The sequence below is a fragment of the Betta splendens genome, chromosome 10 (assembly GCF_900634795.4).
Source record: "Betta splendens chromosome 10, fBetSpl5.4, whole genome shotgun sequence".
Lineage (NCBI taxonomy): Eukaryota > Metazoa > Chordata > Actinopteri > Anabantiformes > Osphronemidae > Betta > Betta splendens.
The window spans coordinates 12,533,784-12,552,272 of NC_040890.2; the positions used below are offsets into that span (position 1 = coordinate 12,533,784).

Below are 18,489 nucleotides of genomic sequence, written 5' to 3' on the forward strand. Positions count from 1 at the left end.
TCTTGTGGTTATGTTGATTTTTATATACAGCATCCGTTCGTCAACTCATTTTAGAAGAAATCGTTTAGCAGTTAAATAATTTGCCAGGCACTATGTCAGTCAGAGGTCATCAGAAGGTTCTGAAATGTCTGTCCTGACGCTTTCAGTGTAGTCTACTGCCCTCTGTAGGCCAAGGAAAGTCAAGCCAATAAAGTTCTGGAGGACGAATGAGTCACATCCATGAAACCTCTCATTGCACATTTCTAGGGCAAATTGAAAACAGTGGCGAAGACAGACACATGGAGACAATTTACAAAGCCAGACATGAGCCAGGCTCATAGAGGAGTCACATATGGGACTCACATTTTAGTTGGAGTGACTTCACACGTCACTGTCCTATCATCTTAAACCACTTGAGCCCTCTCCTGCTCTGTGTGTTTACATATTTACACTTGTATCTTGACTTAGAAACATCAGCTGCTGGCTCGTCAGCTTCGTTGACCCCTGACTCTCAGTCGAGTGCCCTGATCTGCCTCTCAAGAACAAAATGTGCACTGAGATTTCACGTCCCACTCAGCCGCGTGTCTCGGGCCTCCGTGTCAGGCTCATTGGTATTCAGCTCTACACTATCAGTCAGTGTCAGTCACGTACCAGCAGCTCACTTTAAACACGCAGGAGGAGAATAAATCTGAAGGCAAATACATACGTTATTATTGACAGGCTCATTATAGGAGCCAGTTTTAATGCTGTGTGGTTCGTTTCCTTTTTCTGCTGCAGCTACAGCTCAGGACACATTGTAATTCATAACGTATCAATAACCTGTATTCAGTACAAACCAGTTGAGCGTTTCCCATGTGCTGCTAATTAAAATGCTAATAAGAAAGAAAGTGCCAAATAATTACATTATAATCATTGCTGCTTTTTTGCTGTGCAGACATTGTTTCAGGTTTCCATAATTCACATTTGAAAACTAAAATAAACAACTGATATAAACAAATATCACCAAATATGTCAAATACACATTCACAGACACTTTGGAAGAATATTTGCAGGTATAACAAAAACACTGAGTAGCAGACACAGAAGTGTCTAACCTGCTCTAGAAACCATTGAGTGGTTGTATAATCTACAGCTGGGAGCAGCTTCAGGGCTCCTCTTGCGTGATGATAATATATTAACAGACCGCTGCTGGAATGTCCACAATGGTGTGAAATGAGAGGACGAGCCTCGCCCCTGTATGCTGTTGGGAGAGCTGTCGCCCTGCTCCACTGCATATCTCCTCTTTACATTGTTTCCTTTTTCCGCTCTTCCTCTGCTGGGACGCAGTCACTGTTTTCCCATCGCCCCCTTTTCCCTCTTCCTTCCTGTGTGGATAGTGGTTTGCCCCCGTGTCCCCGCTTCTGTCGCTTTGTGTTTTTACTCCCATCACCACCTCCTCCTGATTCTTTCATGAGTCTGACTCACATTTGTGCTTTGCATTCGCCGAATTATACAGATGGAGCATTTCGACAGTGTCGTGGTATAGTATGTGGTAGAAAAAGTGTGAAAATATAATATTTAGTTAAAATAGTATCAGAGTATAGTATGATGTAAAAAGGTGTAAGTAAAAGTATAGTATTTACATAGTATAATGTCAAACTGTATTATGTGATGATATAAGTGTCATATTATATTGAAAATAATATCATAGTATCGTTAGTATTGAACTAATTCACATTTGTGGTCCTTCGGCCTTCTGACACACTGACCCCCACGCTGACAGACCAGGCTGTAACACAGTTGTGAGGAGGGAGCGTCACTTCTCAGCCTCATGTGAGGAATGAGTACAAGTGCACAGATCAAGTCCTGGGGTTTGAGTTGTAACCCACCTACATCACGTAGACCCGTGTTCATGACAACCCAAAGTTAACAGCGCAGCAATGTGCTCACTAGAGGTTCTAGAGGCGTCTTTCCAGGTCCAAATTTCAGGATGAACTGCAGCTTGAGCAGTGATAAGCTATCAGACCTGACCTCCGGCCAATCGTTGAGAGTCACCAATGGCTCAACACAATAATTACAAATAATGCCTGTTCGTGTTTTGGTAAATCCCGTTGCAGGCGTCTCAGCAGATGCAGCCTCAGACAATGTGTCCTTAAAACACCAGATGACAGGAAACCAGAACTGAATCAGACGCTTGCCAGAAATTTGTCATTTGATTATTGACAACATGGTGTTTGTGTGTAAATGTCAGCAGAACGCTTAAGGTGCTAAAACAAGACACTTCAAAATAGAAGTTCTCTCTTTTTTTTTAATAAAAGCCTTTTGTAGTTTTAAGTTCATTATTCTTTCGAAGCCACAATGAAAAGACATAACACAGAGTGTTCTTGCATGTTTAGTATATTTATGTGTATTTATGTGACTGTATTTCATGCATCATCATTTCTTTGCTAACTGTTGGTCAGCAGGTTCTAGGACTACTAAAGCTAAAGCTAAAGCTAAAGCTAAAGCTAAGCTCTGGCCCATCTGTCAGACTGGCTGTGTGTGCTCTGGGTTCAGTAGTTAATGATAATAATAGTTAATGTTATGTCTTTGTTTGATCGTGTTTAACATATATTTATTGATATTTTAATTTGCAAACCATTAAAGTGCTATTTCTTGTACATGTCTGTCCAGGAACTGCAGGTTAAAATGAGCCATTAGCTAAATCTGGCTTAACACATGCTCTCTCACTGTATGAGGTGTTTTTATTAAAACGTGAATAATTCTCAGTCCAAGTTATTAAATGAAAGGACAAGAATTTATTTGCTCATTGATAAACTGACAGCTGGATGGGGAAAACATCAGAGGAACATTAAATGAACATTCATGTGCTGTGGGTCTTAAGAGCCCGATCACAAGTTCACATTTCTAAGGGAAGTCAGCGATGAAGAGGAGGGAGGTTAAAGTGCCAAGAATGAGTCTCAGTCCCAGAAAGATCTGTCAGAAGTATGAAGACATGATTGTTTTGACCTGCAATAACAACATGAAAACACCCGAAGTGAAAAACTTTACATCTAGAGCCAGAGGCCGATCGCTGCACTCGCTCTGACAGTTCAGTCAAAAACAGGTCAGTGGATTGATTTCTACTTTTACTGCTAAGATCACATGGCACTTAACGCACGAGGCGGCCAGAACAGAACAAACAGTTCATTAGCGTGAGTCGCGTCCAACTCACACTGGTTTTGAGCACAACAGAAATGGACGGTGGAGAGGTTTTAAAGGTCCATGGAGCTTCGGGGGCAGGATGCCACCAGTTCACGGCTCCGGGCTGGAAGCAAAGGCCCGTCCGGCTCCCGCTGGGCTGCTCTCCGCTTCCACCGTGTGGTGTCACAACTATTGAAGACTTTTGTTGAATGCATGACGCTCAGTGCGGCGGCCTGTGTGCCGGGTGAGGTGCTCCGAACATCTCCTGAGAGGCGTAGGTGAAGTAGAGGAAGCCGTCGGCGTCGCTGTAGAGGGAGTAAATCTCGCCCATGCTGGAGGACATGCAGGACACGCTCTTCTCCGCCACCAGCAGGAACAGGGCCTGGCTGGAGTCCAGAGCGATCTTGCTCCTGAGATAAAGGCAGGTGGGGGACAGGCAGCGGGCGAGAGGGGGCGCGAGGTGCGATGGAGAACAAGGAAGGAGGAGGAAAAGCAGCCGGTTCAAACCAGAAGCTGTGGGGTGCGATTCGCACACGTGGGAGAGCATGCTTTACCTGAGCAGGCACAGGAACTGACCCAAGGTCAGCTCGAAGGGGACCAGGAACTTGGTTTTGTCCAACAGGGGGAGAGTCTTCTCCCGGATGTACCGTTCAACGATCACCTGGAGACCAGCAAAACAGAAATCAGCTGATGCTGCAAATAAGTAAATAAATAAATAAATAAATAAATAAATAAGCATTTTAAACCCACCGGCAACTTGTTGGGGAATTTGGAGCGGATGCTGCACACTTCATCTTTTCTCGTTGCTACAGAGGAAAAGTACACAGTTATACTCGTGGTACCATACACTTTGGGATCACTGTGTGGATGACGCACCGAGGCATTTCCTCTGCTTGAAGGGCATCATCTCCATGGATTTCTCAAAGGGCGCCATGTTTGTGGGCTGGTTCCGGTGGCGGATGGGGGCGTTGAGGCTGCTGGCTCCTGCCGTGGTGGTCTGGGCCCGGGCTGGTGGTGAGGACCCCTCGGGCGGACGCAAGCGGACCTGAATGCGCTGCAGCCCCTGCCTGAGCTTTTATAGGGGACGGAGCGGGGAGGAGCAGGAATGCGAGTCCAGCAAACAAAGGCACGCTCCTCACCCCAGCGGGCCGCTGCTCTGTGTGTCTGTGTGTCAGCTCTGCGCTGGTTCAAACCAGATCCTGTGCTGCCTATGGAACGGGTCCTCGCATCCACGTGTGATGATGATGATGATGATGCAACGGTCACGTAGACGTTCACACAGAACACAGGCGGGTCGATGGAGGCACCGATCAGACGTTAAAGGTTTAAATGGAGCGATAGTGGATTCTTAATTAGTTTACTTTGTGTGAACCCCTGACCTTTGACCTCCCTGATAGCCGCTCTGACCCAGCAGTCAGGCACCGTCTCTCTAATGGTTGCGTAACCACTCTGCATCTGCTGCTATGCATTGTCAACGTGTCCGCTGGTAAAAAGTCAGTTTGGTTGTTTGCAAGTCAAATCAACAAATGCAGCTTTTCAAAGTTAACTGGCCTCTTTGTTTGTGTCCGGCCGTGAGAGCAAACGTTTGTAACTGAAGCTCACTTAGGGGTCGACTCCTGTTGAACCCATCACACGACTTCATTAGCTGAGATTGTTTTCTCTTTTTGATAAGATGAACGTTTAAGGATAACAAAAACTCCATCTAAACACTTCATTCTATTTTTAATTTCTTAATGCTGCATAACAATCTTTTACTATTTTCTTAAAAGCTTCTACTGCCAATTTCTAAGATATTAATGTCACAATCGAAAGTACCTGCACTTTCACCTGAGGTCTCCTCTGTGGAGCGGTCATTCAGGAACAAGAGCAGGGTCAGCAGCTGTGCTGAGGGGAGACCACCCCCTGCTGGGCACCTGACACTCTGGACATTTACTGCTGGGCCACAGATGCAATTCAAATGTGTTTTTGCCGTGCATTCCCACTAACTGAGCACCGAAGCAGCCTCAGAGCATGCGTTTACCTCCACCATGTCCTACAAATGCTCTGCTTTATTGTTCAGACACCCCAAACTGTTCCTCAGTCAGTGTTTGTGTCCTTTTGTCCATCTTAACCTTTTCAGTGTGGGACGTCTCTTTAATGCTGCTGACAGATTTCTACCCTATTTAAGCAGTGGATGCCTAGTTAGACATGACAGACCTGCTCATGTTTTGGTGTCATAAGGTCCAATCAGCCCCAGGTTTTTGATTTGAGTGGAACAGAGAGCTTTTCCTTTTGACATTTATACCCGTTGACATTTCCAGACTGGAAACGCTCCAGTAAAACCAGGCCTCCCAGCAGCCTGGTTGCATTCCACCACTGCCTCTGGGAACCTGTATTTGTTCTCAGGCGGTGAAGTTGGACGCGCAGGGGGGTTCTTTTTTTCCCCCCCATGCGTCCGTTCGAAAAAGTTCCGCGTCCAATGCGCGAGCGGCCCTGGCGCAGTGGCTCCACCTCCCGCCGCCCGCTCCCACATGTAACGCTATCACCCTCCGTCCGTCGGTCTGTGGCATTGTCTCGTTGGGGGACGCGGCACGCGGAGCGCACCGCTCCGGAAACTCCGTGGGATTTGGGGGCTTGTTAGTGATAAAACGCGCACGCACCGAGCGGGTCTGCACTAGCGTGAGTCGCGGCTCGTTGACGTCCATTGAGCCTCCCGGTGCGTTCATTAATTCCAGCCCGGTGTCAGTCGGCGGCTCCGCGTGAAGCCGTAGGCTGCGCGGCGCGTTACAGATGCTGAGGATTCTATTTTTATTAACGCTGCGCTAATTCGAGCGGTGACTATGCCGCTCCGCGTTGCGCTGCCCGGACCCGCGCCCTGACCCGCTCGTTCCCCCCGCTCGCCGCACCGCTAACCGAGCCGCAGCCCCCGCGGCGCGCACCGGTTCGCCCGCCGCCGCCGCCGCCGCCGCCGCCGCCGACCATGGCCGCCCGCCGCGGCTGCGTGAACTCGCTGTGGTCGGGCTCGGAGCGCGTCCGCATCGGAGAGCGGCTCAAGGCGACGCTGGCCGGCGTGCTGGAGCTGGAGCTGCTCAGGTGCAAACACCTGGCCCTGGTGGACGCCGCTCTGGAGGACCGAGACCCCGCCGACGCCACCGACGCCGGGGAGCCGCGGGGAGACGAGGGCAGCGGGACCCCGCAGAGCTCTGCGACAAGCCGCAGGCAACAGGTCAGTCCCGGATCTCTGCATGACGACATTATTAAATATGGATGCGGCGATGGTGGTGATCTGCCAACAAGCCGGTCCCTCTGCGGCCGCGGGGACAGATTTGATCGCTGCCCGGCGGCGCGTGGCTGCGCCCGTAGCGGAGTGTTTGACTGAGATGGTGCCAGAGACCGTGCGGGCGAACAGCTCTATGCGCGTCTGACCGTCACATGGAGCAAATGTCATTGGGGTCAGGGAGCGGGACCAGCTCCCGTCTGGCTGGCCCTGTGCCCTGGGCCAAGGTTAGAGAGGCTGTGGTGAGATCCGGCGCTGGAGTCTGGTGCAGGCAGCCTATTAATACACGAGTCAGCAACCAGATAGCCTGCTGCTGCATTTTGGCTCCGCTCCCACGTCTTATCAGCTGTAAAGGTCACTTTGGAAATCACTGTGATCATTATGGAGGCAGACTCCATCACGTTCTGTAGCCTGGAGAAGGTTCTGGTGCCGCGCTCCAGTAGAGATGGACCTGCTCTGGTTCCGTTGGTCCCCCGGTCACAAACAGAGACACACACATTTCACAGCCAGAGATTGTTATCTGGTTGTGATGGAGATGGGAGTTGGCATGTGATGCAAGAGGACAAGCTGCGAACCAGCGCACGCGGCCCGGGTCCTGGAGATGTACAGTAGGTGGTCCGATACCTGATTAGAGAACATGAACTCAGTGTGAACCCAGGCTGTCGTCAAGACACAACTCTCCGGATAATGAGAGGATGAAGTGACAGCAAGCGTTTGCATGCTGGAGAGTTTAGCAGGTATTCAGTCATCTTTCAGTATAAAAGTCTGAGTTTCTCCACCTACAGAAGATTTAGAGGAAAACACAGCATTGAGCTGTTTTAAGGCGTCCTGTTGTTCTATTAAAGGTTTGTTCCGCTAGGACACCACATCCTCATGTATCATTTTGCATAATGAGATCCTCTTTCCAGGACTAATATGTCTCTAACATAGAAAAAATAAAAAACACGAAAAACGTTATTTTCTCCCCATGGACCTAAACTTCAACATAGCAGCATTTTACATTTACAGTCTATGACATTTCGTACTAAACGAGTCATTCGTGGATTATCTGTGGATTATTTCCACATCTGACCCCAGAAGGGTCATCGTTGACGACAGAGCATTTTATTCTTATCTGCACCAGTGCCAGATAATTTCTCCCGTCACGCCGCACTGAAAAGAAGTGCGCTTGATACCAGAGTGGTATTAGTCAGCATCCGGTTCGCACGTCCCCCGTCTGAACCGGGGCCGCAGCTGAGGTCAGCTCTGCAGAGCGGTGAATCATATCAACCATCGGCCGCACCGGGAAACAATCGGACCCGTCTGTGTCGGCGCGAGGGCGTCCGCTTGGAAGCGCGGCTCATAATGTTCCTCCCACCTGCCGGCGTCTCCCGTGTGACCCCCCGCGGTGACGGGAGCATTGCTCATTCTCACCTCGGAAGGGAGCTGCCAGCGTAGCGGGTCCAGGCTGGCGCCGGGCCCTCGGCCGGGTCCAGGCTCCGCCAGCGCGCCCGCGCACGGCGCATTTGCATGGATAAAGACAAATGGCTGCTGGAAAAAGTGGCCGCGAGCGTTCAGACGACGCGGGAGCAGCTGGAGGGAGGACAGGGAGGAGATGATTCAAAGCATGACTACCTGGTGGCCTGGAGGATTAGTCGACTCCACACTGACTTCACTTAACAGCAGCTTTGTCTTTTTTTATATATATTACGGATTTAAACTCCTGAAATGTGATTCACCTTTTCTCTCGACCAGCGGAGAGCGAGGGCAGCGCAAATCCACGTGCGTCAGGCTGGGATTATGGCTGCGTGTGTCAGCTGTGACGGAAAAATAGTGCACTCCAGCAGGCGTGATGCGGGTCCTTTTTTAAACATAGGACTTCTTGTTCTTCTTGTTTGTGGAAACCGTTTTCTTCTTCTGGACCCTGGAGCTCTGCACTTAGAGAAGACCAGCGGTCCTCAGACTGGGCTCAGCATCATCTTACATGCAGGCCTATTACCCTGACCTGTGGAGCGAGGCAGCTTTGGTCTCGGGTTCTAGCCTCAGGATTTGGTCTAAAGTCACTTCAAACCGTCTGTAACAATAATACTTGAAAAAAAAATAAATAAATAAAGCAAATCGACCTGAGTGTTTGGGGAAATGCTGCAGCGCATCAGTCTGCTGTGTGGGCTGTCTTTCAATTTCAATAGCACATTAATAATGCAGAAAACAACACTGTGCTGTGTAGAACAAGTACTTCTCTCAAAGCACTGGCTTCATCCTACACTGTTTGTCCACATCTCTAACCCAATATGGCTGCAATGTGTCTCCGTGATGCCACATTGCTCCTGATCAGCTGTGCAGCTTTACTGTCCCATCCTCCCATACATTTTCTCCATATTGTGGGCTGCGCTGTTCTCTCATAAAGGAAGATCATGTTACAGCTCGGTGTAGACACCCCCCCTCCACACCCATTTGCCTGTCAGCCTCATATGATTTGATTATGCGCTGGGCGGTGGAACATGCAATATGATGATGCTGAAGGATAATCCAGCAAAGAGCGAAGGAGTTTTTTTTCCAGATATTTACACATTTGCCGTAGTTTTTAAAGGTGGACCCACAAACATGTGGCAACGGAAACATGTGCTTTTAAGGCACTGGAGGAGAATGCAGATGGGAGAACATACAGTAAATGCCAGTGAAAGTCACAAGATTGTGTGTGCGTGTGTGTCTGTGTGTCTGTGTGTGTGTGTGTGTGTGTGTGTGTGTGTGTGTGCGTGCGTGCGTGCGTGCGTGCGTGCGTGCGTGCGTGCGTGCGTGCGTGCGTGCGTGCGTGCTGGCTGGGGATGAGTTAAATATTTCGCCAGGCCTGTTGTGCTGTTGTGGTTCTGTGTGGGAGGAGAAGCGAGTGAGAGTTGGAGAGCGAGCAGCTGTAGCTATGGTGAGTAGGGGGTGGCTGGCTCCAAAGATATTATAGGAGTGGGAGCGGGTGTGTGTGGGGGGGGTTATTTGTCAAGGGGAGTGTGGGGGAGGTGGGGGTCTTCCAAGATGCCCTTCTCTCTCTCGCCCGGCAACCGCTCACCCTCCCTCCCTTTACTGTCTTCACTGGCTCAGTGACTCATTCCCTCATTTCTCAGTGTCTGTCTCTTTTTTTGTCCCTCTGTCCGTTTTGGTCACCCACTCATCCACGACTCATTTCAGAGTCACTGAGGAAAATAAGCGAGAGGGAGGACGGCGGTGATTCGGAGGCTCCCTAATCTCCCCGAGTCCAGAAAACCCTAAACTAAGTCTGAAACTCTCGCTCCCTTCCTCCCCTCTTCCCTTCACAGTCCACCGCCCCCCTCTTTTCCCTTCTGCCACCGCTCTTTGTTGCGTCATCTGTCTTTTCCCTTTATCCCGTGAATCCCCCTCCTCTCCTGTCCACCCAGCGGTGACTCACTACCTGCATTGTTCCCTCTGTAACAAGAGGATTGATCAGTGCCACTCACAGGACTCCTGTTGTCTGAGCCCCATCGCTGTGATGCAGGGACTCTTGGCTGCCGTCCTGCTGGGGTGGGTCAGGGGATTTGGAGAGTAATTGAAAGCGGGGGGGGGGTTACTCTACCAAGCACCACTAATCTGAGAAATGGAGGCACTTTGCTAAGTTGACGGGGCGATTGTTGGAACTGGGGGTGACGTCATCAGAGCACATGTCTGCTCCATGATATCGTCTGGTGTGTTGTACTAATCACGCTGTGGACCGCTACAATCGCTTCTACGTCTTCATCCTTATGGACGAGCGGAGAAGCTGCACGTACGGCCCGGTTTCCAGCCGCTGCTGGGTTGCCATGGTTGCGATGGTTCCGTAGCCCGATGAAGACTATCTCCTGGCTGATTGCTGTTATTTAGAGTAGCAGCAGTGACGCCCAGGGCCCGATTGGCAGAACGCCTCGTCGACAGCATAGTTTGATAAAATTATCATTTCAGGCTATTGTTGACAAAACGTCTACAGTCCAAAGTCAACTAGTGTGCAAGTCTTGACTTGGTTTTCTCCACATGCGACTGTAAAAGCTGCTGTGGAGCCTTTGGTTCTGCCACATGATCCGATATTAACATACATGGAGTTAATGGCTGTGTGACTCGTTCCAGGCTCCCTCTCCATCAGACGCGTCGGCGTCGCCGTGTCAGAGCAGCCTGGAGGACGGCGGCGACGCCAGCTCCCCCCCCTCATCGGGCCGAGCCAGCGCCTCACGCTGGTCCACGCTGTCCTGGGACGCCCCCTCCGAGCTCCTCTCCCCCCCGACGCCAGACCCGGGCGGCGTGGTCCACCTGGACAGCGACTCCAGGCCCAGTTCAGGTGAAGGCAGCAGAGGAATGTGTGCGTCGGCTGGTGTCAAACATTAACCGTTTTCCTACTTTGCTGCTGTTGACTTGCACCCTGCGTGACTCGGCGCTGACTCATTCATTGACAGCGGCTCCTGTCAACTTCTCAGCTGTTCTTGCCAAACTCTTATCTCCCGCTCATGTGTTTGCCTCAGATGTTTGCTTTAAACGCCATCGTTTCATTGTTCCCTGCTTTCGTCGATGGCAGCGCAAACACTTAGCGAGTTACTCAACTTAAAGCCCTGAACGACATTATATCAGAACTGCAAAGTTGGAAGAGGTTTTTCATGCCTCGTTCTTCCAAAGCGAATTCTGATTTGTGATATTTTACAGCTGGTGTTTCACTGTCTTCATGCTACTAGTTAATCAAACACTGAATCCTCTGACATCTTCGTTCAGGTATTTGTTAATGACGTCTGAGTTTCAGTGTAGGTGATGTCAGACTTCAGCTAGTTGTCACTGATCTACATTTCTGTTTACATTCAACTGTCACCAGAGACGCGGACTCCAACTTTGGCCTAAATCCTCAGCTTCTTTGAGCATTTCAGTAGATGTGCTCAGTGTTGTGATACTTCCTGTCCTCTCTCGTTAAGGTTTCTATTCGGTGAGTGGGAGCTCCCTGTCGGACTCTTGCTACTCTGTGTCCAGTGATGCCGCTCAGGGAGGACCGGCGCCGGCGGCCCGGCCTCCCAAGTTCTGGGAGCAGGTCCCTCTGTCTGCGGACAACACAGACAGTCTGTGGTCAGAGAACGCAGTGCAGCAGCCGAATGCACTGGAAAACAGCCCGGAAGACGCGGAGCCAGAAAGGAAGCAACGTTCAGGTGGGCACATCCCAGATTGATCTTTAATTAATCTCTGGGTAAAAACTAATTAGAGTAGTCAGCTGAAGACAGGTTAATGCAGTGCTCTGGATTTAAACACCAGATGGGATTATTACATAACAAGGACATATTTGGGGAATGAAAGATTTTACATTTATAAAACCTAATTTGCCGTCTTCCATTCCTTCCAGCTTCGTGTGACCTCGAGGCGTGTGGTCTGAGCTTTCTGTCCGACCTCTGCTCAGGACTTGGCGACTCTGCGATTGTTTCACTCCTTCCTCTTCTTGACTCGACCTCCTCTTCCTCAGCCTTCGCCCTCCACCCAAAACTGCAGCTGGACCCGCGATACTGCTCAGACTTGGTTTCCCGTCGAACCAAGGAGGTTTACTCGTACCCGAGCCCGCTGCATGCGGTCGCCCTGCAGAGCCCCCTCTTCACCTCCCAGAGCCAGGAGCACTCCGTCTCCCCTGAAGGGCCCCAACACAATGAATCGCTAGAGTCCAACACTGACCCAGCTCTGTCGCTCCAGCGCCAGCAGCCTCCCGCACTGGCCTCGTTCACCCAGCTGGAGCAGTACATCTCTCGACTGGCTCATCAGTATCGCAGTAGAGTAAGCGCCTCCACGTCTGATCTAACGTCAGCTGCGACCCCTTGTCCAGTCATGCACAGAGGCCTTTGTACCCCTGGCAAACGTCACGGTTCAACTCAGTCTCTTTCTGCCTTTGAGAGCCGCAGTACGCCCGCCACCCTGCCAGGGGGCAGCATCACTCCCTGCAAGTCGCTGCTGGGGAACTCTGCTAGAGTCAGCCTCAGCACCGCAGGGAAGAAAGCCACCAGGAACTCCATCAACCTGGGTAACCTTCCTTCAGCAACCGGAGAGGACTTGAGCATCAACCTGCATCTCAACCTCAACTTGAACCTGAACCCGGCTTTAAATTCTAGCCGAGGACCTGCAGATAGTGCCAAAAATGGCTCGTGTGGAGCTCTGAGAAGCGACTTGACAACTCCAGCTGCCTGTGCCTCATCACTCGCCTCTACCACGCCAACCCCAGCACTTAGAACTCGCCCTCGCATTTCAACCTGTCCAGGCAGCCTGAACCACCGTAGCTCTTTAGAAGTCACTCCAGGGCCAGGTCCGAGTCCAGGATTCGGGTCGTCCCACTTCTGTCACTCTCTAGACTGGAGCAGCGGCGCTCCGCCTGAAGCTGGGCCGCAGGTGTTTGGCACAAATGCTGGATCTGCTCCCGGGTCTCAGCGCAGCAGCTTGATCCAAGAGTCTAGCTGTAGCGCTAAGCTAAGTGAAGACTCCCCCATGGTGGGAGAGATCTCTCGCCTCTCTGGCCTGTCCAGAGCTGTTGTGGTCGGGCTGATGGAACAAGGTGTGGAGCTGGATATTGACTGCTTTCAAACAGACACGACTGGTGAAGTGAGGGGTCACAGTAAAACTCACCTGACAGCCCAAACAGAGCAGTCGCATGACTATAATAGACTGAATGACCTGAACCCCCAGAGACCAATACAGCTGTCGCTCAGTGTCACACACTCCCCACAGTCTCAGTCCAGTCTCACCCCTCCCCTTTCACACTCCAGCAGCCCCATACACCCTTACCAGTCCATCCATATTCCTTCTCCCCATTATGCCTCCCACTGCCACTACCAGCAAATTCCTTCTCCATCTGACCTTCCTTCTTCTACTGCATCCTCCCCTGCATCGCGTCCCACCCCCAGACGCCGCTCGCCTCCCCGGCCTCTCCAGCCGTCCCCCCAGGGTGCAACGCCGCTCTCCGTTTTCCGTCGAGATGCACCTTTCCAGTGCTCCCTGCCCCGCACCAGGACCTCTCCTTTGGAGCACGGTGGGATACAACCAAGGGGCGGTTCGCTTCGGCAGAGTGCAGGCGGCGCTGGGTGGAAGAGGGCGGAGGGAGAGGGGCTCTACAGAGGGAAGCATGCGTCACACAAGCTGATCAGGGCAGCCACCGTCAGCAGCTACGCCAAGAGAGACGACTACAGTTCTGTTTGGATCGAGGAGGAGCGAACAGCTGCCCAAACGCCGAAAAAGGCTTCCAACAAACTGTGGAAGGGCTTTGAGGGACGCCTCTGGGGAAAAGAGTCTGAAAGCGAACGGGAGGAGATGGACAGAGCGGAGTATGGCTACGGGTGGAGGAGGAACAGCGTTGGGAGCTGGAGGAAGGAGCACAGGAGGGTGAAGACTCCATCCAGTAGCCATGACACGAGACCAGAAGTGGACAACTCCCCGATCTTCTCAAAGAGGAGGGCGAAGGAAGACGGGGAGAGACACAGCTCCAGCCTCAGGCTTTCCAGGAGGGCTCTGTTCAGGAGCGAGTCCCAGGGATTGCTTGTGCCGCGTAATCACAGCGAGGAGGCGTCAAGGCGCTCCCACTGGGTGTCCTCCTTAGACGTGGGCCAAGGGGGCATGAGCATTAGAAAAGACGAAGGGGTCAGACTGCTGCGAGCGAAGGAGGACAAACGCTTGTCTTCCACTGCCAGCCTGTTCAACCTGTCCCGCTCACAGAGCCTGGAGGGCAGCTGCCACTCGCTCTCCCCTCTGTCCTCGCCGTCCTTCTCTCCGTCGCCCCCCCCGAGGATGCCCCTCCAGCGCTCTCGGTCGCTGAGGGACTTGGGGAAGAGAGTGTTTGGCTCCATGCGGTCCTTGAGTCTCAAACGGAAGCCATCCAAGAAGTGACGCTTGTACAGTAAATTATCACAGTAGACGATTCTTCCTCATTAACGTTCACACCTGCAATGGCCGGTATTGAATGTCATGGTAAATGAAAGCGGCATCGTCTTTGGCCTCAGACTTCAGAGAACGATGATTACTAAAGACAAACTGGCTACGACGTCTGCCTGCACTTTCATCTACCGACACAATGGAAGTTCCGCTCAGGCACACAAGTGTAAAACCGATCATTCATTTCATATATTCTAGTAAAGTTTTTGTAAATGTTTAAAGACTTTTTACTGGCTCTCAACATTACAGAATCTGACTCTCCAGCTGCGTCTGAGTTCTCCGTAGCCAAAACATTGCACAGTCACAGACTCTTCCCTGACGATGGATCATTTAAAATGTATCACAGCAGATGTCCTGCAGGAGGCAGTGCAGTCGATGAGAAGAGGCAAGACATTCGTGATAACTTTATTTAGGGGTGAATCATTAACTCTTAGACCACAGTGTTGACCACAGAGGTTTTCTTCCATAGTGAGAATGTTGTTCAGAATCCTTCATGGCAGAAACGTAGCGCCATCATAAAAACACTAAATATGACCACATCGTAGTGGCTATAAGCAGCTTCATTACATATTAGTTGCACTCCTAGCCATGAGTATGAATGTCTGTGTACGCTCTCCCTGCATGCTGCTCTGTAACTTGTTCCATTAATATAATTATTGTGAGAATGTGATATTTCTCGTCGTTAATGAGGCACTATTGCCTCAGAAGTACAATCATATTGGCCAGATAATGACCAAACCAAGCAAATACTCTTTAACTTGATATTGTGCTCAGGATTTTCAAATAAATATTGAATGGTGAAACTATCCAGCTATTTAAGACTAAATGTGGCTTCATTGCTTACAATAATAAAAGAAACTGATGATTACGCCCTCAGTGTGACCGAAATATCTACAGTGTTTCATTTAGGCTTGCGTATTAAAAAAATATTTACCTTTAAATTAACATTAGACTGCACTGACAAACACTTACAATCATCCAAGGCAAAATATGAAATTAGTGTCACTTTCGGTTTTAAAAGTACTTTTGCGAAACCTAGCTCTGTCACTTTGTTGCTAGGAAACTAACTTTCTGGTCTGCTTTCTATTTTCAGCAGCATCTTTCATTCCTACAGAGCGCAATTCATTAACAGTCCTTACTTCCCTGTGCTTGACTCAAACAGTTAAAGGACACATGTCTGTAAATTACAAAAGGATCTGCAAGCTGCATAACAAACCAAAATAACACATCACTCTGCAGTGAGTGTACATATTATCTTACGTATCGTATCCATGCCAGCTGTGTGCCAGGGCTATGTTCTTTATATCTAGGCACTGTCACGCCACCGTCACTGTATCTCTCAGCCTCCGAGTTAAGGAACCACTGCGTTAGTGATTGAAGGAGCGTTAACATTCTTCATTTTGTGACCAGTTCAGCTTGAGGCTTAATTTGGTGGGTGGAGCTGGTGGGCTGCACATCCTCACCAGTATGGTTGTTTAACTGTCCGTCTGTGTAACTCCCTCTGCAGAGCTGCTCGTCAGACCAGAAGAAAACATGTCTCGATACATGGCCTTCTCCTTTTGCAACTCCCGATTTAGTTTCTCTTCAGCCTTTTGCAGATGCTTCCTCACGTTGGTGTCTGTAATAGACAGTTGAAAAACTTCAACTTTTAAAGGAAATTTACATTTACTTCACAGATGTGCTAAATAATCATGGCTTGTATATGTTTGTCCTGCACATATGAACAAACATAAAAACATATTTTTAGCCCTGAAAATACAGAATTTAAATACATTTAAAGCAATAGGATTAGACAGAGCTGGGTAAGCTGTTATAATACTAAGCTAAGTTGCCAACTTCATACCTAACAGACCATGTACTCACCTAACTCCTAAACTAATAAGCATATTTTTGAAGTGAAAGTGACTTTTTAACACCAAAGTGTGGCAAGTGGTTAAATTACATCAATAAGTCTAATCTAACACAAGTCTGGTTTCACAAGTTAAAAGCAGAGCGAACAAGTTGTCACACAAAATGTATGCTTGTACTTTAAACAGCAACTCACCAGACTGTGCCTCTGACTTCAATTCAAAAGATGTAAGTAACTTGTACAGTGATTTTGTAGTAGACTGAGTCACTTTTATATAATATTAGGGCTGGAGATATCTTGTGTACTTTCTATCTCGCTAGGCCAGAGAGGGAAACTCAGAAGTATCTAAATAAATGACCAAACATGACCTGATACAGGTAATTCTGAAGTCATGGCTGTTTTCTTACCATTAGGCTGTTCTCTGCAGGCCTTGGTGAGGTACTGTTTGGCAGTTTGTGCATCTCCCATCTCCAGAGTGGCAACTCCTGCTCTGTACAGGGCTTTAACATTGCCAGGTTGCCACTGCAGCACTCGCAGACTGTATTCATGCACACGAGCATAATCAGCATTCTTTTTCTGAAGCAAACAGGCTGAAAGAGAAAAACAGGTAACTGTTTTAGTAACATAGTAACTAAGGATGTGTAAATTAAAAAAAAAATCGTCTTGCCATCCTAATTTTAGCCAAATTATTTTGACTACCTAACAGAGTCTATGATGATTCAGGAAACACTTACAAAATATTGATTGCAAAAACAACAGATTTAGAACTTTACATATAGAGAGAGTTAGCAGGGGGGTACAAATGTATGTAATACATAATGAAAGGCACAGGAAGAACCTGAGGGATCTAGTGTCAGGGAAGTGGCCCAAATGTCCTACTTGTTTAGCTTATGTTGACTTGAGCTGAAATGTTTTCTTCCAGCTTCTGACTGATTAACCATACCTCATTTAGGTAATTAGCTGTGACAGATATAGTTAGAAAACAGGCAAAGCAGTGATGCTTAAGCCCTGGGCTGAGAACCACCACCATAGGGCATGTTTGTATTGAAATGATCAGACTTATTACTCCATACAAAACTTTTCAACTGAAACTGATAAAGAGGTACTGAGACGTTAAAACAGATTCATACACAACTCTATACATCCCTTCACTTCGCACAATTGTGATGTTTTATCTACCAGCTAAGTTGTTGTAGCAGTCCACTTGTGTGCTTCTCATTAAGGCCTGCTGTTCAGGAGTGAGAGCAGGGATCTCAGGTCCAAACCCTTTAACAGAGGACATCACATCAGAGTCAAGGCCTCGGAGGATCAGGAGCGCGCGGTGATAACGCCCGATGGCTGAGCGGATGTTCTTCTCCCTGTAGAAGGCGTTGCCTTCTGTTTTCATCTGGGTTGCTTCCTCTAGCAAAGCCCAGACTGGCTTCACGGAACTCTGTCCACGTCCAGAGGAACCCGGTGAGGCTGCTGCTCCCTGCACCTCCGGACGCCCCTCTCCTCCTACAGCCTCCATTCTTGACGTAGAGCTAATTAACCAAAGTACAAAAGTGACACAATTAGAACTAACTGTCAACGTCAACTAACAAATACAATACAAAATAAAACAGGAAACAAGAGATAGGATGACACTCAAACAACAAAACACTAGATCCCACATACAATTCAAGATTCATTCAAAATTGTAATAAACTTTATTAACGCTGTCCTCGTCCCTTCTTTAAGGTCAGGGGATAAATTTTAATTGTGGTTAAGAAAATAATATGTTTAAAATCTGCACACGTTTAAAGGTTTTACTTCAGAAAGATGCGATTGGTTAAAAAACATTTCTGACCTACTTTCTAAATACGACAACACGAAAAGCTATTTGAGCTGGACATTCATTTCTAGGGATACGGTGAGTTCTACATTCCAGAATACTTCACAGATAACGTGGGATCTACTTGGAACATTATAAAGAACCTGTAGAGACCGTTGTCCGCACGGAACATTCACGGCTTGCGGCTAACCTAGCCTCACTGTAGTTATAGCCGTGTTAGCTAGCTAATCGCATACACTAGCAAACTTTGTAGTCCTCGCATTGAAACGGCTGCGCGCTTTACCTGTCGCACCAGAGCTCACCTTGCACAGCACCGCGTGGGTGAAGAGCGGACAGCCTGCTAAATGTTACTTGAGAGAGTTGGCAACCATTCCTCCGCTGCTGCTTCCTTGTTCTCTAACGAAGAGGCGAGCACTCCAGCCACGTGCGGCCGTACCGCCCCCAGCGGCCGAACGCGGTATTACAACACTTGATCTACGTTTATTACAAATGAGCAGTTCTTCCACTGTTCAGTGATCATAATAGTCACTATAGTCAACT

General features: G+C 49.1%; 3 protein-coding genes across 4 annotated transcripts; 1 reads left to right on the top strand and 2 right to left on the bottom strand.

Moving 5' to 3' along the window:
* Positions 1-2,483: 2,483 nt before the first annotated feature.
* map1lc3cl (microtubule-associated protein 1 light chain 3 gamma, like) lies at positions 2,484-5,614 on the bottom strand. The gene is made up of 4 exons (XM_029165264.3): positions 4,018-5,614; positions 3,892-3,947; positions 3,696-3,802; positions 2,484-3,551 (listed from the first exon to the last, which is right to left on the bottom strand). Exons 1-4 carry the CDS (start codon positions 4,073-4,075, stop codon positions 3,362-3,364), a joined length of 411 nt encoding a protein of 136 aa, XP_029021097.1. The 5' UTR covers positions 4,076-5,614; the 3' UTR covers positions 2,484-3,361.
* Positions 5,615-5,702: 88 nt separating this feature from the next.
* Positions 5,703-15,101, top strand: si:ch211-168f7.5 (uncharacterized). Its single transcript, XM_029164802.3, has 4 exons — positions 5,703-6,346; positions 10,484-10,691; positions 11,311-11,538; positions 11,730-15,101. Exons 1-4 carry the CDS (start codon positions 6,101-6,103, stop codon positions 14,240-14,242), a joined length of 3,195 nt encoding a protein of 1,064 aa, XP_029020635.1. The 5' UTR covers positions 5,703-6,100; the 3' UTR covers positions 14,243-15,101.
* On the bottom strand, positions 14,676-18,405 carry ttc9c (tetratricopeptide repeat domain 9C). Of its 2 annotated transcripts, none has more exons than XM_029164808.3 (4): positions 18,252-18,405; positions 17,316-17,659; positions 16,544-16,726; positions 14,676-15,905 (listed from the first exon to the last, which is right to left on the bottom strand). In XM_029164808.3, exons 2-4 carry the CDS (start codon positions 17,644-17,646, stop codon positions 15,763-15,765), a joined length of 657 nt encoding a protein of 218 aa, XP_029020641.1. In that variant the 5' UTR covers positions 17,647-17,659; positions 18,252-18,405; the 3' UTR covers positions 14,676-15,762. The 2 variants fall into 2 exon arrangements, with proteins under 2 accessions (XP_029020641.1, XP_029020642.1); XM_029164809.3 differs by having other exon boundaries at positions 18,233-18,391.
* Between the last annotated feature and the right edge of the window lie 84 nt (positions 18,406-18,489).

Excerpts from the sequence above, each read along its gene's own strand:
- si:ch211-168f7.5 (XM_029164802.3), top strand. The coding sequence starts at position 6,101 with ATGGCCGCCCGCCGCGGCTGCGTGAACTCGCTGTGGTCGGGCTCGGAG. Across the intron at positions 6,347-10,483 it reads CGACAAGCCGCAGGCAACAG|GCTCCCTCTCCATCAGACGC; the intron begins GTCAGTCCCGGA and ends GACTCGTTCCAG. Across the intron at positions 11,539-11,729 it reads AGAAAGGAAGCAACGTTCAG|CTTCGTGTGACCTCGAGGCG; the intron begins GTGGGCACATCC and ends CATTCCTTCCAG.
- ttc9c (XM_029164808.3), bottom strand. The coding sequence starts at position 17,646 with ATGGAGGCTGTAGGAGGAGAGGGGCGTCCGGAGGTGCAGGGAGCAGCA. Across the intron at positions 16,727-17,315 it reads CTGCTACAACAACTTAGCTG|CCTGTTTGCTTCAGAAAAAG; the intron begins GTAGATAAAACA and ends TTTCTCTTTCAG. Across the intron at positions 15,906-16,543 it reads CTGCAGAGAACAGCCTAATG|ACACCAACGTGAGGAAGCAT; the intron begins GTAAGAAAACAG and ends TGTCTATTACAG.
- map1lc3cl (XM_029165264.3), bottom strand. The coding sequence starts at position 4,075 with ATGGCGCCCTTTGAGAAATCCATGGAGATGATGCCCTTCAAGCAGAGG. Across the intron at positions 3,948-4,017 it reads CAAGCAGAGGAAATGCCTCG|CAACGAGAAAAGATGAAGTG; the intron begins GTGCGTCATCCA and ends TTTCCTCTGTAG. Across the intron at positions 3,803-3,891 it reads AATTCCCCAACAAGTTGCCG|GTGATCGTTGAACGGTACAT; the intron begins GTGGGTTTAAAA and ends GCTGGTCTCCAG.